We start from the raw sequence: 23,711 nt of genomic DNA on the forward strand, positions 1-23,711 counted from the left end.
TTCACACTGTTTCTTTGAAGCCAACCAGGTGTCCAACAATGCAGTTCAGGTCTAGCACTAACTCCTGGACTTAGCACAGACCCCACAAGATAAGGGCACAGCCCACAAGACTGCCCTACTCTGGGGACTTCCCTGGTGGTCCAGTGGTTAAGAGTCTGCCTGCCAATGCCGGGGATGCAGGCTCAAGCTAAGCCTCAACTTATATTTAAGTTATATATAACTTATATGTAAAGTAGACCACAACTACCTAACCCACACTCGTGAACCTGGAAACCGAATCTGCCGAGGGCCCGTGCCCTGCAACGAGAGGACCCACCAGTGAGGAGCCCGCGCGCTGCACGGAGAGATTAGCCCCCGCTCACAGTGAAGATGCAGCACAGCCGAGATTCAGTCAATCGATGAATCAATCAGTAAATAAAATATTTTTAAAATTGCTTGGACAGAGGAGCCTGGCAGGCTCCTTCATGAGGTTGCAAAGAGTTAGACACAGCTGAGCAGAGCAGCAGCAGCAGTCCATACGTAGAAGTGACATTCGTGGGAGCTCGGGTTAGCTTCCATTACGAGCTAAAGATCTGTGAAATCGCGGCCCACGTAAGGTAGACGCACATTTCTCGTGTGTGCGGAGGAAGTGCGGAGATGGGCAGTCAAGGCATGGCAAGGCCCTACCTTATATTTTACTTGGGGCTTCCCTGGTGGCTCAGTGGTAAAGAATCCACCTGCCAATGCAGGAGACACAGGGTCGATCCCCGGGTCGGGAAGATTCCCTGGGGAAGGAAATGGCCACTCACTCTGTCCATGGGATTTTCTTACCTGGAAAATTCCACGGACAGAGGAGCCTGGTGGGCTACAGTCCATAGCGTAGCAAAACACTCTGACACGACAGCGATTAAACAACAAAGCAATATTTTGCTCTGTGGTTAGGTGCCATCAGCTCTCCCTAGGGCTGTTATCTCTTTAGGTTGGCAGCTATATCTTTTAACAGTTCCAAGCAGAGAGAGAGAAGTGAGGAAGAAGTCAAAAGGCAAGAACTGCAGTCTTTTATAGAAGGTTTCCTGGAAGTTACACAAAAAGCTTCCAGTTATATCTCCTGGACCAGCATTTAGTTTCTTGACAACACCTAGCTGTGAGGAGGGTGGAAAATGTAGTTTTCTTAGGTTGCGTGCATGCTCAGTTATGTCTGAATCTTTGCAACTCCATGGCCTGTAACCTATCAAGCTCCCCGTCTGTGGGCTTTCCCAGGCAAGGATACTGGAGTGGGTTGCCATTTCCTTCTCCAGGGGATCTTTCCGACCCAGGGATCGAACCCACGTCTCTCCTTCATTGGCAGGAGGATTCTTTACCGCTGAGCCGCCTTGGGAAGCCCCTTTTAGCTTGATTCATTGCTGTAATCAGGGACTCTTGGAAAAGAAGAACCTGCATTGGGATCAGTCTGCACGCAACCTTGTCCCACTATTCCCCTTAAATAAATTCCTAGATGCTCATTGCTGCCGACAGGGGTTTACACCTTGGTATTTTGGTCAAATTTGCCATTTTGCAAATTAGGAAAGTTATTCTTCTTTGGACCCCCACCTGCAGCAGCTGAGAATGTCTGTCTGTCTGCACACTTGCCACTGATGGTTGTCATCAGTCTTTTGCCAAAGTGACGACCAAGAACAGAGGGGCTCACGATTGTTTTTTACTTGCGTTTATTGTATTGCTAGTGAGGTTGAGTGTCATCTCATTTGCTTTATTTATTTCTATTTCTATTTATTCTTTGAAAATTGCCTTTTAAATTCATTTTTCAAAGGGATTTTTGAAAATTGTATTGCTTTGGAAGAGTTTTTGTATTATCTTAATAATAAGGATATTAAGCCTTGGAAACTTGAGGCAGATATTGTCTTTGTTGACTTTCAACCAGACTTAACTTTTAGGTAGTTAAATCTGTCAGTGTTCCATTTATGAGTTGTGATTTTGCTATCATGAGTGGGAAGGATTCCCCCATCTCAAGATTATTTTTTTCTAACACTTCTGTAGTTCTTTTATTTATATCTTTTCTTCTTTTTTTACATTTGAATCAGTTCCATCTGGCACTTATGTTGAGTAAACTTGTTCTCTACCTTTATCCTTGTACTTTTTTCAAATAATGACATCATTATTTGAGCTTTTATCCACTGATTTTTGATACGTCTGTCATATGCTAAACCCCTGCTGCTGCTGCTGCTGCTAAGTCGCTTCAGTTGTGTCCGACTCTGTGCGACCCCATAGACGGCAGCCCACCAGGCTCCCCCATCCCTGGAATTCTCCAGGCAAGAACGCTGGAGTGGGTTGCCATTTCCTTCTCCAATGCATGAAAGTGAAAAGTGAAAGTGAAGTCGCTCAGTCGTGTCCGACTCCCAGCGACCCCATGGACTGCAGCCCACCAGGCTCCTCCGTCCATGGGATTTTCCAGGCAAGAGCACTGGAGTGGGGTGCCATTGCCTTCTCCGATACTAAACCCCTACCTACACTCAGATCTTTCTGAAAGTACATTTATTGGTTGATTTTCCCATTAGGTAAAAGGCACTTCACATTTCACATTATTTTTCAGCCCTATAATAAAGAAGAAGGCCAAGCATCAAGTGAAGAAGGCAGTGAAGAGGATACAGAGGTACGGGCTGAAACAGCAGGAGCAGAGGTCAAGCCAAGGTAAAAGGGTGTGAGCGGACGCAAAAGTGGGTTCACGAGGTGCTTCATTTGTTTATCTTTACTGTTATGAATAATGGAAGAATTTCTTGTAATGGAAACAACTTATAGTTTGGGAGCTTTTTCATTAGCATTTGCTTAAAGGTTATTACAACTTAAACTTTGTGGTTACTTTGAGCAGTGATATTATTCTTAGTTTCATGTAGGCAGTGTTAGATTGTCAGAAGATACAATGATATACTTTGTTCTTTGATTAATGAAGTTCTCTGATTGAGTGAGGAGAAGGCCATGGCACCCCACTCCAGTGCTCTTGCCTGGAAAATCCCATGGACGGAGGAGCCTGGTGGGCTGCAGTCCATGGGGTCGTGAAGAGTCGGACACGACTGAGCGACTTCCCTTTCACTTTTCACTTTCATGCATTGAAGAAGGAAATGGCAACCCACTCCAGTGTTCTTGCCTGGAGAATCCCAGAGACGGGGAGCCTGGTGGGCTGCCGTCTAGGGGGTCGCACAGAGTCGGACACGACTGAAGCGACTTAGCAGCAGCAGCAGCTGATTGAATGAACAGGCATAAACTTTCTGTGCACTCACCTACCCACTCTGTCTCCCTAGAACCGATTCTCACTGGAGTGCTGTCCGGAAAGCCATCTCAGAGGTTGGTATCTCCTGTCTCATTAATGGGGCTTCCCTGGTGGCTCAGTGGGAATCTGCCTGCAATGCAGGAGACGTGTGTTCTATCCCTGGGTTGGGCTGATCCTCTGGAGAAGGGCATAGCAACCCACTCCAGTATTCTTGCCTGGAGAATCCCATGGACAGAGGAGCCTGGCGGACTGTAGTCCATAGGGTGATTAAGAGTCGGACACGACTGAGCGACTAACACTTGCCCTTTTCACTTCATCTTATTAATAACGCCTCATTTTGTTACCTAATAGTTCTGATAAGAGTTCAGAATCAAAACAACTTTAAATGAAAGCATTGGATCTTAAGTGGGTACAGGGCCTGGAATGTACAGAACATGAAAACGTACCTCTGGTTTAGTAAGTCTCTACTCCGAGTAACACTTCCCATTAGGTCTTTTCTGTTCAGAAGGGTAGATCTGAGGGCCTGGAAATGTCTCACTTTGATTCTGCTTGAATTTTCTGTCATTTGGGTAAAGACAATTGTTAAATTTTAGTTTTGTAACATTTAAAAATTCCAAAAAGCTCAAAAAAGTAAGAAACTACCCATAATCCTCTCATTTAAAAAGTTACATAATGAAATGAAACTCCACTCCTTCCATAAGTAATCACCACTAACCATTTAGTCAATGTATCCTTTCTGGGATTTTCACTTTATTTATCGTTTATGGACATGGGTGCGTGTGCACATGCATGTATGTTATTATTGTTTATGGACATGGGTGCACATGCATGTGTATGTATGTTATGTATATATACACACACACACAAAGCCATTCGCTCTTCAGCGCACGTCAGCTCATGGTGTCCGCTCATCTGTGACATGGCACACTCCCTTGTGGGGCAGGACAGGCCGTTTTGACAGGGACCACACAGAAGCAGCCAGTCTAAAGCACAGAGCTTGGCGCCCGGAGCACTGCATGGGGCTTGGGAAAAGCCAGGTATCAGCGATGGCATCTTCTCGTAATTGGGGGTTAAACTGCTGTATTCTTCCACTAAAGTCTGGACATTTGTATTTTCGTTTTGGGACTTGTAGTTGCTATAGTGATAAAGAGAGTATTCTAGAGGTGAAAAAACCTGAATGAACGCAAACAAGTCAATTTTGTTCTACTCTCTTCAGCAGATAAACACCGTCGACGTGCTGACCGCGATGGGAGCTATTCCTGCCGGGTTCAGGCCTTCCACCCTCTTCCAGCTCCTGGAGGAAGGTAGCAGGTGTCCATCACCCAGCACAGACTTTTAGTGAAGCCATCATGGTTTACATCTGACTTTTCTGGCACAGCCAGAGAAGGTTGTTGATAAAGATGTTGAATCTCACATCTCTTGGATGCTCATCTTGCCCCTCATCTTGCCTGTGACAGGAGGAGGGAGCCTGATCCTATCAGATGCCAAGCCCCCTTTCGTTTATTTCGGAAGCAGGACTCTCAGCGATCGCCCCTTTGCTGTGCTGCCCTCCCCTCCCGCACCGGCTCATTGCCTCACAGTAGTTCCTAGCACCAGCCCCCCTCAGCCCTGCCCCTCTCTAGCTGAAGCCTCCCTTTCTCTGCTTTCCTTCACATCAAGACTTTCCCCAAGAGTTATCTCTATTCACTGTTTCTATTTTCTTTCTTGGATTGCCCTGTACTTGTCACCATTTGTGCATAAGCTCATTTTACTTTATTTTTAAATATGTATTCGTTTATTTGGCTGTACCAGGTCTTAGTTGCAGCATACAGGATCTTTGATCTTCATTACAACATGCAAGATCTTTTTCGTTTCGACACGTGAGATGTTCAGTAGCAGCATGCAGAGTCTAGTTCCCTGACCAGGGATTGAACACAGACTCCCCGCGTTGGGGATTTGGAGTCGTAGCTCATTTTAAAGAGCAGCGACTTTGGGGAGAGGCTCACCTGTATTCTCTGAGTTGTTACCTATGTAGGGACTGCTTTGAGGCTCCTCTGTTGGGAGGCTCTCCCCAGTGCCCCCTCAGCACCCACCTCTTCCTCATGCTTCTGTCTCAGGATAAAACGCCACCTTCCCAGAAACACCTTCCTTGTAGGCTCTCCTACACTCATCCATGTCGGTACCCTTTGTAGGTCTAAGCTTATAATTATTTTATTTAGTCTTTTGTCTCCTTATTTTTCTTAATTACTTTCGTCCACTGAGCTGTAAGCTCATGGGGGCAGGGCACGTATTTCTCTGATTCACGTTTGTGTTTCCAGTTCCTAGCAGATTGGTGGTTGTTGTTCGGTTACTAAGTCATGTCTGACTCTTTGCAATCCCCTGGACCACAGCATGCCAGGGCTCTCGGGTCCTTCACTGTCTCCTGGAATTTGCTCCGATTCATGTCCATTGAGTCGGTGGGTGATGCTATCCAACCATCTCATCCTCTGTCACTCCCTTCTCTTGCCTTCAGTCTTTCCCAACATCAGGGTCTTTTTCAGAGAATCAACTCTTCATGTCAGTTGGCCAGTGTATTAGGGCTTCAGCTTCAGCATCAGTTCTTCCAGTGAATATTCAGGGTTGATTTCCTTTAGGACGGACTGGTTTGATCTCCTTGCTGTTAAGGGACTCTCTGAGGAATAGATTTTGTAATAAGTATTCATGACTAAATTATGGAAAAACAGCATTAAAATACCTTTATGTAAAGAAGTAAAATTAATGATGATACAGTTTTTCTAGAATGTCCAACAAGTGGTTACAGATTTTCTGCATTTTACAGAAATATTCGAATGGGTCATCTTCATCAGGGGGCATGTCACCAGCCTGACAGTCTTTAAGGTCTTTCCTAAAGCTGCTTGAGATCAGCTCTTACGTGCTTCCATCTTTTCGTTTCCTCCTGTTGTTCTTATCTCTGCTGGTATGTCTGTCTTAGGAGGCAAGTTTCTAGCAAACAGCATGCATGGTATTTTCAATCTCTGTTTCCTAAGTTTGTACCGTAACATCATGGATTTGAGGTTTTGAACTTCATTCATTCTTAGTAAGAATATAAAGGAAAAATTGTTTTTGCAGGGAATCAATTTCGAGCAAGTTACTTCTTACAGCCAGAGCTCACACCTTCCCAATTGGCCTTCAGAGATCTAATATGGGATGCAAAAACCGGCTCTGTAAGTGTGGTTACTCTTTACAAAAGGTGCTCGGAAAGTGAATTTGTCTCATAAGTCATAAAAGCAGACCTTCCTCGTAACTGATTGTTCTTGCAGATTAGGTCAAGACCGAGCCGTGTCTCCTTAATTCTGACTCTCTGGAGCTGCAAGGTGATTCCTCTTCCAGGGGTGAGCATCCAAGTTCTGAGCAGACACGTGCGCCTCTGTCTGTTTGACGGCAGTGAGGTGAGCTTGCTGGGGAGTCCAGCTATTCCCGCCACACGCGTTTTTTTAATTTAATTTTTTTTAACACCAAAAACATTTTGTAGTGGGATATAGCTTATTAGCAATGTTGTGATAGTTTCAGATGAACAGTGAAGCGACTCAGCCATGCATATACATGTACCCATTGTCCTCCAAACCCCCCTCCCTCCCAACCACATATTAAATGCATGCTGCGTAGGATCTGTCTCTCTCTCTCTCTCAATCTCTGTGTGTGTGTGTGTAAGTATCTAGATAAAATAATGTGTACTGTTAGTGTTAGTTGCTCAGTTGTGTCTAACTCTTCGAGACCTCATGGACTGTAGCCTGCCAGGCTCCTCTGTCCTTGGGATTTTCCAGGCAAGAATATTAGAATGGGTTGCCATTGCTTTCTCCAGGGGATCTTCTCGACCCAGGAATCAGACCCAGGTCTCCTGCACTGTAGGCGGATTCTTTATCATCTGATCTACCGGGGAAGCCCCAAATAATGAATGGTAGCATGCAAACAGCAAGGGTTCTGGTGATACAGGTTTATTAACTCCAGACTCTTTTGCTGGCTAAATGTATGACATTTATATATCACAGTTAGCTCCCCTGAGCCGTAGATTTTTCACTTACAAAAAGGTCCTGATGCCTACCTCCTAGTACTATATACAGTTCAGGTTTTAAGTATAGAGGATTGCACCTTGAAACATTTGTTTACTTACGGCTGTGCTGGACTTTTGTTGCTGCACTGGGCTTTCCCTGGTTGAGGCCCGTGGGGGCTACTGTCTAGCTGTGGTGTGCAGGCTTCTCCTTGCAGCAGCTTCTCTGCTGCAGAGCGTGGGCTCTCGAGCCCAAGGGCTTCAGTAGTTGTGGCCCCCTGGCTTAGCTGCTCTGCAGCATGAAGAATCTTCCTGGGGCAGGGATCAAATTCGTGTCCCCTGGAGTGGCAGGTGGGTTCTTATCACCGGACCACCAGGGAAGTCTGAGTGTTGCGTTTCTGACAGGTGTGCACACCTGTGTAACCAGCATTCCAGCCAACCTGTGGAGCGTTACCATCAGCTGACAGAGTTTCCTTGTGTCCTCTTCCACCCCCTTTCTCTCTAATTCCTAAGAGAATATTTTCCACCCACTACCCACCAAAGAATTTGAATGACTCTTCGTTGATTGATTTGTTTAGGAGATACAGCTAAAACAATGCTGAGATGGAAATTTATGACTGAATATACTCGGCAAGAAGAAAGATGTTAAATCAGTGATCTAAGCTCGAACTCAGGAGTCTAGAAGAGGAGGGTGAGTGAAACCTGAGGAAAGAAGAAGGGAGGAACTAGTAAAGAGTGGAAACTAATGAAATAGGAAGCGAAAGAGAAAGTCAGGAAAGGCAAAGCTCATTCTTTAACAAGACTAATAAAACTGAGAGATGCCTAGTGAGACTGATCAAGAAATTTTAAAAAGAGAGACTTCCCTGGTGGTCCATTGGTTAAGGCTTCACCTTCCAATGTGGGGGGCAGAGGTTTGATCTCTAGCTGGGGAACCAGGATCCCTCATGCCTTAGTGGGACCAAAAATAAATAAATAATTTTAAGAATACATTTTAAAAAGAGAGAAAGAAAGAAAACAAATGATTGTTGCCAAAACTCAGCCTCTGTTCACTGGTGCCGAACAGAAACACGGAGACAGAGTTTTGGGTGAAGTAGAAAAGAGTAGCTTTTATTGCTTTGCCAGGCAAAGGGCTCCACAGCTGGCGAAGGCCCTCAAAACTGTGTGTCCCACCCTGGAGGTGAGGTGGTGAAGAGGGGCAGTGAGAAGTCTTACAGTGTTAGAGGAGCACGGCATGGCCAGCTCGTGGACTGCAGCCCGCCAGACTCTTCTGTCCATGGGATTCTCCAGGCAAGAATACTGAAGCAGGTTGCCATGCCCTCCTCCAGGGGATCTTACCCACCCAGGGATCAAACCCATGTCTCTTGTGTCTCCTGCATTGGCAAGTGGGTTCTTTACCACTAGTGCTACCTGGGAAGCCTGAAAGAAGAGAAGGGTGATATTATAAATAACTTTATGGCAATAAATTTGATAACATCGCTAAACAGAGGAATTCTTCAAAAACCACAATTTAATGAAACTGACCTGAGAAGAACTAGAACAATTTGAATAACCCCTGTTAAAGATATTGAAACTGAAATTAGAACTCTTCCAGCTGAAGAAACTCCAGAACCCAGATGGTTTCACTTGTGGTTTCCGCTGAACATTTAAGGAAGAAATAATACCACTAGTACACAAACCCTTCCAGAGAACAGAAGAAGAGGGAATGCTTCCCGCCTTGTTTCAGGAGGCCAGGAAAAACATGCTACCAAAATAAGACACCACATTACAAAAAGGAAAAATTACAAGACCAGTACTCCTCACGAATATAATGAGCTAAAATCCTAAACAAAATATGAGTGAATTGAACCTGATTGATGATTATCCAGCTCGAATCTATACTACACTTAATTTACCTGCTCCTCTGTTTACATTAGTTAGCGTTGTTAGCATGCAGCTCTCCCTTGAAGTCTAGGCGCATGTGCGTGCTCAGTCATGGAGACTCTTAGCGACCCCAAGGACTGTACCCTGCCAGGCTTTTCTGTCCATGGGACTTTCCAGGCAAGAATACTGGAATGGGTTGCCATTATCCTACTCCAGGGGATCTTCCCAGCCCAGGGATTGACCGTGTGTCTCTTGAGCCTCCTGCATTGGCAGGAGGATTCTTAACCACTGCACCACCTGGGAAGATAAAAAAGGACAATATATCGTGCTTAATTGGGATTATTCCAGGAACTCAAAGGTACCCTCCTGTGTAGCCAGTATTTAACATTTGAGAATAGATCATTGTAATTTGACATATTAACATAACTAAAGAAGAAAAAAAAACCATGTGATCATTCAGTAGACATGGAAAAAGCATTTGACAAACATTAACACCCATTTATGATTCTTTAAAAAGTTCTCACCAAATTAAGAACAAAAGGGAACTTCAGGTTGGTAAAGGGCAACAATTCAGTTGCTCAGTCATGTCCGACTCTTTGCAACCCCATGGACTGCAGCACACCAGGCCTCCCTGTTCATCACCAGTTCCCAGAGCTTGCTCAAACTCATGTCCATTGAGTCAGTGATGCCCTCAAACCATCTCATCCTCTGTTGTCCCCTTATCCTCCCACCTTCAATCTTTCCCAGCATCAGGGTCTTTTCAAATGAGTCAGCTCTTCGCATCCGGTGGCCAAAGTTTTGGAGTTTCAGCTTCAACATCAGTCCTATCAATGAACATTCAGGACTGATTTCCTTTAGGATGGACTGGTTTGATATCCTTGCAGTCCAAGGGACTCTCAAGAGTCTTCTCCAACACCACAGTTCAAAAGCATCGATTCTTCGGCGGAGCGACTGAACTGAACTGAAGCCTTCTTTATAATCCAACTCTCACATCCATACGTGACTACTGGAAAAACCATAGCCTTGACTAGACGGACCTTTGTTGGCAGCAAGGGTCTTTTAATTTCATGGCTGCAGTCACCATCTGCAGCAATTTTGGAGCCCAAAAAAGGTGTCTCATGTTTCCACTGTTTCCCCATCTATTTGCCATGAAGTAATGGGAGCGGATGCCATGATCTTAGTTTTCTGAATGTTGAGTTTTAAGCCAACTGTTTCATTTTCCTCTTTAACTTTCATCAAGATGTTCTTTAGTTCTTCTTCGCTTTCTGCCATAAGAGTGGTGTCATCTGCGTATCTGAGGTTATTGATATTTCTGCTGGTAGTCTTGATTCCAGCTTGTGCTTCATCCAGTCCAGCATTTCTCATAATGTACTCTACATAGAAGTTAAATAAGCAGGGTGACAATATATAGCATTTCCAAATACAGATTTGGAACCAGTCTGTTGTTCCATGTCCAGTTCTAACTGTTGCTTCTTGACCTGCATACAGATTTTTCAGGAGGCAGGTAAAGTGGTCTGGTATTCCCATCTCTTTAAGAATTTTCCACAGTTTATTGTGATCCACACAGTCAAAGGCATTGGCATAATCAATAAAGCAGAAATAGATGTTTTTCTGGAACTCTCTTGCTTTTTCGATGATCCAGCAGATGTTGGCAATTTGATCTCTGGTTCCTCTCGCTTTTCTAAATCCAGCGAGAACACCTGAAGTTCACGGTTCACGTCCTCTTGAAGCCTGGCTTGGAGAATTTTGAGCATTACTTTGCTAGCGTATGAGATGAGTGCAACTGTGCTGTAGTTTGAGCATTCTTTGGCATTGCCTTTCTTTGGGATTGGAATGAAAACTGATCTTTTCCAGTCTTGTGGCCACTGCTGAGTTTTCCAAATGTGTTGGCATATTGAGTGCAGCACTTTCACAGCATCATCTTTTAGATTTGAAATAGCTCAACTGGAATTCCATCCCTTCCACTAGCTTTGTTTATAGTGATGCTTCCTAAGGCCCACTTGACATTGCATTCCAGGATGTCTGGTTCTAGTTGAGTGATCACACCATCGTGGTTATCTGGGTAGTGAAGATCTTTTTTGTACAGGTTCTTCTGTGTATTCTTGCCACCTCTTCTTAACATCTTCTGCTTCTATTAAGTCCATACCATTTCTGACCTTTATTGAGCCCATCTTTGCATGAAATGTTCCCTTGGTATCACTAATTTTCTTGAAGAGATCTCTAGTCTTTCCCATTCTATTGTTTTCCTCTATTTCTTTGCACTGATCACTGAGGAAGGCTTTCTTATCTCTCCTTGCTATTCTTTGGAACTCTGCATTCCAATGGGTATATCTTTCCTTTTCTCCTTTGCATTTCACTTCTTTTCTTTTCTCAGCTATTTGTAATGCCTCTTCAGACAACCATTTTGGTTTTTTGCATTTCTTTTTCTTGGGGGTGGTCTTGATCCCTGCCTCCTGTACAATGTCACGAACTTCCATCCATAATTCTTCAGGCACTCTCTTTATCAGGTCTAATCCCTTGCATCTATTTGTCACTTCTACTGTATAATTGTAAGGGATTTGATTTAGGTCATATCTGAATGGTCTAGTGGTTTTCCCTACTTTCTTCAGTTTAAGTCTGAACTTGGCAATAAGGAGTTCATGATCTAAGCCACAGTCAGCTCCTGGTCTTTTTTTTTTGCTGGCTGTATAGAGCTTCTCCATTTTCAGCTGCAAAGAATATAATCAATCTGATTTTGGTGTTGACCATCTGGTGATGTCCATGTGTAGAGTCTTCTCTTGTGTTGTTGGAATACGGTGTTTGCTATGAGCAGTACGTTCTCTTGGCAGAACTCTCTTAGCCTTTGCCCTGCTTCATTCTGTTCTCCAAGGCCAAATTTACCTGTTACTCCAGGTATCTCTTGGCTTCCTACTTTTGAATGCCAGTCCCCTATAATGAAAAGGACATCTTTTTGGGGTGTCAGTTCTAGAAGGTGTTGTAGGTCTTCATAGAACCATTCAACTTCAGCTTCTTCAGCATTACTGGTCGGGGCATAGACTTGGATTACTGTGATATTGAATGGTTTGCCTTGGAAACAAACACAGATCATTCTGTCGTTTTTGAGATTGCGTCCAAGTACTGCATTTCGGACTCTTTTCTTGACTCTGATGGCTACTCCATTTCTTCTAAGGGATTCCTGCCCACAGTAGTAGATATAAAGGTCATGTGAGTTGAAGGGCAACAAGAGAAAACTAAAGCAAAGCTAGTATCATCATAGTTAATGTCAAATACTGAATACTATCCGCTACGGTCAGTAACAATTCAAAGATACCCAAGAAATAAGATAGCTTAGGTTTTTTTTTTTAATTGACAAAAGACTTGAGCAAGCACTTTAAAAAAGAATATGACAGGCCACCAGGCATATAAAAAGATACTGAGCACATAATAAGTCATCTGTGAAATGCAAATGAAAACCAGAGTGAAAGAGATCCAACTATACACTAAGAAACCACCTTAAACATAATAATACGGGCAGGTTAAAAGCTGAAGAGCAGAGAAAGACACGCCATTCAAAAGATGTTAATATCAGACAAAGTATACTTCAGAACAAGGAACATTATTGGGAACAAGGTGGCACATTACATGATAGGGTGGACCATTCTGCAAGAAGATGCCCCAGTCCTCAGTGTGTATATACTCAACATCAGAGCTTCAAAATGCATGTGGTAGAAATGGATAGAACTAAAGGGAGAAACGGGCAAAGCCGTACTTATAATTACAGATTTTAATACTTCTCTCTATAATACTGTAACAGAACAGGAGATTGACCACCATGTTGTGACACAGCTTCCAAATGGTCTACTGGGGTCCCTCTGGCCACGCCTCCAATCCATCTCCAGGGAGGAGCCAGAAATCACCCCCAGATGTACATCTAAGTCATGTCACTCCGTCATGGCAAACAGAAGATCAGTAAGATTATAAAAGAACAGAATAACACCAGGAACAAACTGGATGTAATTAACCTTTGTAAAACACTTCACCCCCAATTGCATTCTTTTTAGTGAATATGGAACATTCACCAAAATAGGTGGTCCTGAACAGATTTTGAAATCATGCAGTGTAGGGTTTTGATCACAGGGAGTTGAATTAGAAACCAAAAACAGAAAGAGAACACGAAAAAATCCTTGGAAATTATGCAACTGGTTTCTAAATAATCCATGAGTTAAGAAAAGCGTTGCTTAGAGGGAAGTTTGTCACACTAGAAAAGAATTCTCACTTCCATAATCTAAACTCTGAAGGGGGTGATGCTTGCCGTGAGATCTGAGGGGTGAAAAGACTGTAAGGAGACGGCAGTGTGTTCCTGACTGAACAGGAGCACAGGCAGGGCCTTGAGAGGAAAGGTGTGGGAAGGGGCGCTGGCGTGGCTGAGCAGAGGGAGCGAGGAAGTGCAGGGTGGACGAGGTGGGGGATGCTGTGTAAGATCTCGTAAGCCGCGAGTTTCGAGTTTCGTCTTTGTCCTAAAAACAGGAAAGCTGTTGGAAGAGAGTGACATGACTTAGATGTACATCTGGGGGTGATTTCTGGCTCCTCCCTGGAGATGGATTGGAGGCGTGGCCAGAAGGGACCCCAGTAGACCATTTGGAAGCTGTGTCACGATATAGTGGTCAAAAGGCAGCAAGTGTCCACTCCTCCAAGAAAATGAAATCTGAAATCTGGAGCCGTTTTGCCTGGAATTAAACCCAGGCTCCACCAGCTGAATGTGGGATGCTGACCAAATGACTCTACCTTCCTCTCTCTGGTGCACCTTCCTTAGGGTCAATGTGAAGACTAGATAAGTTAGTGTAAGTAAATCACTGAAAGCTAGACATCCTGGAGTGTGAAATGAAGTGCTAAGCAGTGGAGGTGATGAAATTCCAGCTGAGCTATTTCAAATCCTAAAAGATGATGCTGTTAAAGTGCTGCACTCAATATGTCAGCATATTTGGAAAACTCAGCAGTGGCCACACGACTGGAAAAGGTCAGTTTTCATTCCATTCCCAAACAAGGGCAATGCTGAAGAATGTTCAGACTACCGCAGAATTGTGCTCATTTCATGTGCTAGAAAGGTTATGCTCAAAGTCCTTCAGGGTAGGCTTCAGCAGTACATGAGTCAAGAACTTCCAGATGTACAAGCTGGATTTAGAGAAGGCAGAGGAACCACAGATCAAATTGCCAACATTCGCTGGATCATAGAGAAAGCAAGGGAAATCCAGAAAAACATCTGCTTCATTGACTATGCTAAAGCCTTTGATTGTGTGGATCACAACGAACTGTGGAAAATTCTTAAAGAGATGGGAATACCAGACCACCTTACCTCCCCTGAGAAACCTGTGTGCAGTCAACAAGCAAGTTAGAACCAGACATGGAACAGCAGACTGGTTCCAAATCGGGAAAGGAGTATGTCAAGGCTGTATATTGTCATCCTGCTTATTTAACTTATATGCAGAGTACATCATGTGAAATGCTGGGCTGGTTGACTCACAAGTTGGAATCAAGATTGCCAGGAGAAATATCAACAACCTCAGATATACACCTGATACCACTCTAAAGGCAGAAAGTGAAGGGGAACTAAAGAGCTCTTGATGGAGGTGAAAAGGAAGGTGAAAAAGCTGGCTTAAAACTCAACATTTAAACAACTACAATCATGGCATCTGGTCCCATCACTTCATGGCAAATAGAAGGAGAAAAAGTGGAAGCAGTGGCAGATCTCATTTTCTTGGCCTCCAAAATCACTGCAGACAGTGACTGCAGTCATGAAATTAAGACGCTTGCTCCTTGGAAGAAAACCTATGACAAACCTAGACAGCATATCGAAAAACAGAGGCATCGCTTTGCTGACAAAGGTCTGTTTAGTCAAAGCTATGGTTTTTCCAGTAGTCATGTATGGATGTGAGAGTTGGACTATAAAGAAAGCTGAGCGCCAAAGAACTGATGCTTTTGAACTGTGGTGTTGGAGAAGACTCTTGAGAGTCCCTTGGACTGCAAGGAGATCCAGCCAGTCCAGCCTAAAGGAGATCAGTCCTGGGTGTTCATTGGAGGGACTGATGCTGAAGCTCCAGTACTTTGGCCACCTGATGCAGAGAGCTAACTCATTGGAAAAAACTGTGATGCTGGGAAAGATTGAAGGCAAAAGAAGGGGGCGGCAGAGGATGAAATGGTTAGATAGCATCACTGACTCAATAGACATGAATCTGAACAAACTCTGGGAGATAGTGATGGATAGGGAAGGCTGGCGTGCAGCAGTTCATGGGGTCGCAAAGAGCGACTCAACAACACAACAAAGCACTTCCACCAACCCATGCAACACCGTGAGATCACCAGAGGAGAGTGATGATGGAGACTCGATGAGGGAAGTGGAGATGAGGGCTGTGGCTGGAGGCACATTCAGGAGGCTTCGCTTGTCACGGGCTGAGTGTGGGGAGTGCGGGAGCGCGGGGCGTCAGGTGTGAAGCCGGGTCTCTGACTCCCAGGTCTGGGGAGATGGGGGGGACCCGCCATGAGGTAGAGAGCAATGATAGCAGGCCAGGTGTGGGGGAGTTCTTGGGTTTATCTTGGTCCCTGCTGAGTATACTTACTTAAAAAAAAAAAACTTTTTTATTTTGTATTGGGGTATAGCCAATTAATACACAATGCTGTAATAGTGTTAGGTGAACAGCGAAAGGACTCAGCCATGCACAGACATGCATCCATTCTCCCCCAAACCCCCTTTCCATCAGGCTGCCTATGACATTGAGCAGAGCTCCCTGGGCTGTACCGCGGGTCCTTGTTGGTGATCCATTCTAAATACAGCAGGGTGCACATGCACCTTCCAAGCTCCCTAACCATCCCCTCCCCCGCCCTTCCCCCAGCAGCCACAGGCCGTTCTCGAAGTCTGTGAGTCTGTTTCTGTCTTGTAAGTTCATTTGTATGATTCTCAGATTCCACGTAGGATGGATGTCACACACTTCTCCCTCTCTCTGACTCCCTTCCCTCAGTGTGACACTCTCGGTCCATCCGTGTTGCGGCAAATGGCATTGTTTCATTCCTTTTCGATGGCTGAGTAATATTCCCTTGTGCATATGTATCACATCTTCCTTATCCACTTCCCTGTGGCTCCCCGGTAAATAGTCTGCCCGCAGTACAGGAAATGCAGGAGGACTGGGTTCAGCCCCTGGGCTGGGAAGATCCCCTGGAGGAGGGCATGGCCACCCACTCTGGTATTCCTGCCAGGAAAGTCCCGTGGACAGAGGAGCCTGGGGGCTGCGGTCCCCGGGGCTGCGGACTGCAGGCTGTAACTGAGAGACAGCACTGCCCTGGGCATCTGGTCGCTCCCGTGTCCTGGGTATTGCAGACAGCGCTGCAGTGAGCACTGGGGTGCACGCGTGTTTTCAGATCATGTTTTTCTCTGGATATATCCCAGGGGTGGGATTGCAGGGCCATGTGGTAGCTCTGTTTTTAGTTTTAAGGAACCTCTATTATGGCAGAAAGTGAAGAGGAACTAAAACGCCTCTTGATGAAAGTGAAAGCAGAGAGTGAGAAAGTTGTCTTAAAGCTCAACATTCAGAAAACGAAGATCATGGCATCCGGTCCCATCACTTCATGGGAAATAGATGGGGAAACAGTGGAAACAGGGTCAGACTTTATTTTGGGGGGCTCCAAAACCACTGCAGATGGTGACTGCAGCCATGAAATTAAAAGACGCTTACTCCTTGGAAGAAAAGTTATGACCAACCTAGATAGCATATTCAAAAGCAGAGACATTACTTTGCCAACAAAGGTCCATCTAGTCAAGGCTGTGGTTTTTCCAGTGGTCATGTATGGATGTGAGAGTTGGACTGTGAAGAAAGCTGAGTGCTGAAGAATTGATGCTTTTGAACTGTGATTTTGGAGAAGAGTCTTGAGAGTCCCTTGGACTGCAAGGAGGTCCAGCCAGTCCATTCTGAAGGAGTTTAGTGGGATTTCTTTGGAGGGAATGATGCAGAAGCTGAAACTCCAGTACTTTGGCCACCTCATGCGAAGAGTTGACTCATTGGAAAAGACTCTGATGCTGGGAGGGATTGGGGGCAGGAGGAGAAGGGGATGACAGAGGATGAGATGGCTGGATGGCATCATTGACTCGATGGACAGGGGTTTGTGTGGACTCCTGGAGTTGGTGATGGACAGGGAGGCCTGGCGTGCTGCGATTCATGGGGTCGCAAAGAGTCGGACACGACTGAGTGACTGAACTGAACTGATACTGTTCTCCATAGTGGCTGCACCAACTTACATTTCCACCAACTGTGTGGGAGGTTCCCTTCTCTCCACACTTTCTCCAGCATTTATTGGGCTTCCTAGGCAACGCAGTGGTAAAAAATCCACCTGTCTATGCAGGTGACTCAAGAGACATGGGTTGGATCCCTGGGTGTGGAAGATCCCCTGGAGTAGGGCATGGCAACCCATCCAGTATTCTTACCTGGGAAATCCCATGGATAGAGGAGCCTGGGGGGCCCCAGTCCAAGGGGCTGCAGAGAATCAGACACGAACACACACACCTCAGCTAAGAGTATATTCAACTCACAGCAGGAGGAAAGCACCTTTGCTTCATCTGAACCACACAAAACCACTGCCATGAGGAACCACTAGGTGTCATCAGTGTTCAAGAAGAGATGAACCACTTTCTTCTAAGATCTGGTTCCAAACTTTTTGCTCTCTCTCTCTCTCTCTCTCTCGCTGTTCTTACACATGACAACATAAAATAAAGACTGGAATTTTATTTTGACTAATATATCAAAATCATAGAAGTTATTTTATATAAAAATAATAGAGGTTGGTTTATGAAGTGAATTTATGTCAAATTTTCCAAATCATGGAGTTATAGAACGTATTTAATAGTTACATGCTCATTCTATTTATTTGGGCTTCCCTGGCAGCTGGTAAAGAATTTGTCTCCAATGTGGGAGACCCAGGTTTTATCCCTGGGTTGGGAAGATTCCCTGGGGAAGGGAATGGCTACACACTTCAGTATTCTTGCCTGGAGAATCTATTTACTTAAGAATACTTCTTTAGTAAATTTAAGCCAAGTCACAAATAGAAAGCACTTCTTCCAATAATGACTGAATAAGCTCCTCTCCAAATAACTAACCTAGTGAGAACAGCTGTAAATTTTGGGTAATATACAAAACGCCACTCCCTCAAGTCTCTGACAAGCATCCCAAAGCAGGTGGATCCTGGAGGGGAATCTTAACTCTTGGGCCTGCTGTTTTATTTTTTCCCTTCCTTCCCTTTCTTTTTCGTTCCTCTATTTTCTTTTTTCTGTCTTCCTGTGTGTTAAACATTTTTTTTAGAACTCCATTCTGAAGTGCCTGCGGTGTTATTGAGTGGCTCTCTTTGTACAGCTTTTTCAGTAGTTGAACTAAAATAAGTAGGTATTATTTTATATCTACATAACTTCCTCCAGTCTGCTTGTCAACATCCCAGTTCAAGTGATCAGGAGAAACTTTAACCCTCTCACTGCTTTATAATTATCTTAAGAATTTCTTCCGCATACATTGAGAACTGCATCACACAGTATGATAATTCTGCCTCAACCATTAAGCTTTTCCCCAGTTGCAGAGAGCAGGGGCTACTCTAGTTGCCACGTGCGGGCTTCTCGTCGCGGTGGCTTCTTTCGTTGCAGAGCGCAGACTCTCGGCTGCGGGGGCCGCAGCAGTTTCCGCACGGGGGCGCAGTAGTCTCGGCCCCGGCCTCTGAAGCTCAGGCTCAGGAGCTGTGGCACGTGGGCTTAGTGGGATTTTCCAGGATCAGGGATTGAACCGTGTCTCCTGCTTTGGCAGGCAGATTCTTTACCGCTGAGCCGCTAGGGAAGCCCTACCCTTGTTTCTACCCTTTCCGTGGTTCTTCCTTCCTTCCTTCCTGATATTCAGAGATTCCTTCTGCTCCCATGTTCTTTTCTATTTAGAGAACTTCCTTTAACCATTCTTTTAGGGTAGGTCTGCTGGCTATAGACTCCCCTAGTTTTCCTTTATCTGAGAAAGCCCGCTTTCCCTTTCTTCATGGTGGGCATTTTCACTAGATATAGAACTCTAGGTTGGCAGTTCTTTTCTTTAAGCACTTAAAAAATATTGTTCCGCTTCATTGGAGTTGACTTTACCCTTAGGGGTGAATCTAAGTGGTGTTCCTCTCTCACTGCTTTCAGGATATTGTGTTTAGTTTTTAGAAGTTTATATACTTTGCCATGGGTTTCTTGGACTTACGCTGTTTCAGGTTTTCTCAGCTATGACCATTTTCTTTCCCTCTATTCTATTCAGTTGTTCAGACTGTAATTTCTGTTTGCCTGTCTTCAAGCTCACTGATTCTTTTCCCTCTTTTCTATTCTGTGGCTGAGTCTATTTAGTGACTTGTGTAGGCGTGTGTGTGTGTGTCTGTTTTCAGACTTGGGGTTCTCTGGTGGCTCAGACGGTTAAGAATCTACCTGCAGTACAGGAGACCCAGGTTCAATCCCTGGATCAGAAGATCCCCTGGAGAAGGAAATGGCAACGCACTCCAGTATTCTTGTCTGGGAAATCCCATGGACAGAGCAGCCTGCTGGCTGAGTCACTAACACTTTCACTTTCATTGTATTTTTCAGTTCTAGAATTTCCATTAGGGTCCTCTTTCTTTTTCTTTTTTTTTTTTTTGTTGTTAAAATTTCCTTATTTCTTTCTTGAAACTCTGTATTTCTTTCTATATTTTAAATTTATTTTAAGCACCTCCATAGTTGTTTATTGAAGTATTTTTAGATGACTGCTTTAAAATGCTTTTCAAATAATTCCAACATCAGTCATCTTAGTGTTGGTATCTTTTTTTTTTTAACTTTTAACTTTATATTGGAATATAGCTGATTAACCACGTTGTGATGGTTTCAGGTGGATAGCAAAGGGACTCAGCCATACATACACATGTATCCATTCTCCCCCAAACGCCCCTCCCATGCAGGCTGCCACAAGACACTGAGCAGAGTTAGTGTTGTTATCTTTTGGTTCTTTTCTCACTTAAGTTGAGATTTTCCTGGTATTTGGTGTAATGAATGATTTTTTAACAGTTGTATCCTAGACATTTGAGAGCGGGGAGTCTGGATCTTGATAAGTTTTGCCCCTATTGTAGCGCACACAGTGACGCCACTCCTGCCAGGTGAGAGCGAGGCCGCCTCCGGGCCTCTGCACACACCTCTGGGGAAAGGCGTGTCTCCTTACGTGGGGACCCTGATGAGGCTCAGGCTCCTCTGTAGGCCTCCAGTGACAGCACTTGCCGTGTCATTCCTTCGGACCTATGGTCCCTAGCCAGCCCACTTTCCTTTCCCCACTCTGGACATTACAAGAGGATAAAAATAAGGTTTCTGAATTTCACTGTATTAAATTTTCCATCAAAAAGAGAACTGTGAACAAATAATGAACTCTATGCTATGCATGTTAACATATTTAGAGAAAAGTTTACTTATGTCTGCAAGTTTGTAGTGTATCAAAAACTGAGATGAATTGATGGATGGCTAGATGGTATATGTGATAAAGCAAGCGAAGTAAAATGCTGATGGCAGAATCTAGGTGATAAGCTTCGGGTGTACTGTAAGTTTCTTTTAGCTTGTCTGGTATATTTGACATGTTTTATAATCAACCATCATTGTATGTTTCATCCTTAAACAGTGATTGAAAAGCCTTAAGAACTCAGTAAGAAATAATACATCAACAAACTATATACCTATTTTGCCAATAATTAGAGAAATAGAAAACAAATCTAAATCTCACATTTAGACTCTTATCTTTGAACATTATACTTCCAATTTGCTTACTCTTTTTCCTTTTACATGCATTTTATACTACAATCTGACTTTTATTGAAATTAGCAATATTTGTTAAATTAGGAACTATTTCAAATACGTAGAAACATGCATAAAAAAAAAATAATAGCTATTCATGGCCTTGTCACGTAGTTCTTTTGAAGCCTCTAAGTTTGCAGTATGTAAATTTCTAGGCTTGCTACTTAGCTGTAATTATTCTCATAAATCTAAAATCAGTCTGTATTTCTGTATTCCTCACTAACACACCAAGATACTCACATGCTTTAACTCCCCACTGCCCCATCTTGTTATCATTGCACATAAAATGCTCCTCTCGGCCATATTTCTTGAAAGGTCAGTTATACCTAAAGTTTCTCCTAATTTTCTGGTTAATCTCTCTCAGATATTAAGCATTTCACTTAGTACCGTTGATTATTAATGCAGAAGTCTGAGTCTGAATTCATTTGTCAGTTCTTTTGTTGTTTTATAAGTGCTGTGACACTTGGCTTTGTTGATCACTGTTCCCCTGCCCCCGAGCACGCTTCTTACCCTCCTCCTCAGCTTTTACTTTGTGGTGCTCCTCAGTGCCAGGCAGATTTGTTCACTTTTCGTGAGTCTGTTTGGTTATTTCTCTTGCCAGGTCCATGAACAAGGGATACTTGTCGGTTGTGTTCACTGCTGTATATTTCCAGTGCCTAGAACAGTACTGGTTTACAAAAATATCTCAATTATATGTTACATGAACAAACAAATGGGTATTTCAAAGGGATAATGAAGTGCCCGAGGATTATGGCGAAGCTTGGAGCAGACGGGACGGCTCACGAGGCTGCTTGTATATGTTTATCTATAAGGATATGTTTGAAGTAGCACTGTTAACGTAATGAGGTGTGTAGTGGATTAGTGTGATTTACTGTTGGCTTAGTTCCTTCAGCTGGTAAAGAATCTGCCTGCAGTGCAGGAGACCCCGGTTCAATTCCCGGGTTGGGAGGGAATTGGTTCTTCCACTGGAGAACAGATAGGCTACCCACTCTAGTATTCTTGGGCCTCGCTGGTGGCTCAGCTGGTAAAGAATCCGCCTGCAGTGAGGGAGACCTGGGTTTGATCCTTGGGTTGGGAAAATCCCCTGGAGAGGGAAATGGCAACCTACTCCAGTGTTCTTGCCTGAAGAATCCCATGGACAGAGGAGCCTCCTGGGCTACAGTCCATGGGGTTGCAAAGAGTCAGACACGACTGAGTGACTAACCCAAGTTTGCTCCTCAAGGAAGCCCTGCCAGGCTCACCTTCTCCCATCCTTCTCCCTTGTTTCCCTCCACTGGGCCCCTGCCCCGCCTGGTCATCCAGCTCTTCAGCCCAACATATTCCTTTTCGTGAAGATGTGGGATGGTCTCAGCGATGGGACACTTAGGGCACAGCCCATGGGGCCACACTTCAGCTTGCCGGTTACCCAAGGCCCCATGGACCCACCCACACCCCATCCCATTCCAGGAGCATTCACATGTTCCCTTTTGTTAATCATTTAAAAAGTTATGTATGTAGCTGATATAAAAAGAAAAAAAAAGAAATACAGAATCGCCCAAAGAAGAAAGATACCCACCTTTCCCTCTGCTCCGCTGTTCACTGTGTGGAGCATGGAGGTGGTGAAGTTCCAACAGTATGATTCCAAATGGGAAAATCTCATTTCAGGTTCTGAGCAACATTCACACAGTCAGGGCCACGTGGCAACCTAAGAAGCCCCAAACATGGACCTTTTCTCCCCAGGTAAGGAATCTGCTGAGTGAATTGAGTGAAATATGAGTTTCTTTTACCCATTAAGTATTATGCAATTAGTTTCTAAGGTAAGATTATCAACATGTATTTGGTAATGCACTTTGGTGTATTTGGTGTTGCTGGAGAAGACTCTTGGGAGTCCCTTGGACAGCAAGGAGATCAAACCAGCCAATCCTAAAGGAAATCCACCCTGAATATTCATTGGAAGGACTGATGCTGAAATTAAAGCTCTAGTACTTTGGCCACCTGATGCGAAGAGCTGACTCTTTGGAAAAGACCCTGATGCTGGGGGCAGGAGGAGAAGGAGGTGACAGAGGATAAGACGGTTGCATGGCATCACTGACTCAATGGACATGAGTTTGAGCAAACTCCAGGAGATAGTGAAGAACAGGGAAACCTGGCGTGCTGCCTTTCATGGGGTTGCAAAGAGCAGGACACAACTGAGTGACTGAAAAGAACAACAGATTCCTGAAATTACGTGTTTTTATCTAACACAGAATATATGGTGCCAGGCTTGAACCTTTAGATTATTTAATGTTCTCGGAGGACTTTGATAAAAATCACTCAAGTTTCTGCCTCACCAAAGTTACCATGCCTATGAATCATCTCATTCAGTGAATCACAAGGTTCAATTTTAGAAAATTCTGTCTGATGGAAAATGAAAACAAAAAGAGAAACCTTAAAAGGGACTCTTAGCATTTCTTAAGAAGTGTTTTTTTTTTTTTAAAAATGCAGTCTCCAGCTGTGCTCAGGAGAGCTGTGCTTTCTTCAAATAAACTCATGGGTGACGGCTAGGGAGCCGATCATCCCTTGACATCCAGGGACTGTCAAGATTGAAACAAACAAAGACAGGAATGAGGTTAAGTGGCTTCAAGCCACTGAGTCAGTGTCATATAGAAGCCAGGGAGATGAAGTTGTCTTTATGTTCTTCTAATAATATTCGTTGTCTATAGCTCTGTTTACTTTTTTCCACCTCCAGTTTCATTGCGTCCTTCCCACGGTTCACTCCCTTGTGTCACTGACCCCAAGAACCCTTCATTAAACTTCTG

The 23,711-nt window shown here is 44.2% G+C and overlaps 1 protein-coding gene across 1 annotated transcript in view; it reads left to right on the forward strand.

Annotated features, from left to right (window-relative positions):
- The window catches only part of NPHP1 (nephrocystin 1), a 65,686-nt gene that overhangs the window by 16,864 nt on the left and 25,111 nt on the right, over nucleotides 1–23,711 (forward strand). Inside the window, exons 7-12 of the mRNA XM_052648878.1 lie at nucleotides 2,567–2,664; nucleotides 3,273–3,315; nucleotides 4,458–4,545; nucleotides 6,329–6,423; nucleotides 6,520–6,648; nucleotides 22,579–22,653. Coding sequence (XP_052504838.1) covers nucleotides 2,567–2,664; nucleotides 3,273–3,315; nucleotides 4,458–4,545; nucleotides 6,329–6,423; nucleotides 6,520–6,648; nucleotides 22,579–22,653 — 528 coding nt within the window. The remainder of the gene's footprint in view (nucleotides 1–2,566; nucleotides 2,665–3,272; nucleotides 3,316–4,457; nucleotides 4,546–6,328; nucleotides 6,424–6,519; nucleotides 6,649–22,578; nucleotides 22,654–23,711) is intronic.

Source organism: Budorcas taxicolor, chromosome 11, assembly GCF_023091745.1.
Source record: "Budorcas taxicolor isolate Tak-1 chromosome 11, Takin1.1, whole genome shotgun sequence".
Lineage (NCBI taxonomy): Eukaryota > Metazoa > Chordata > Mammalia > Artiodactyla > Bovidae > Budorcas > Budorcas taxicolor.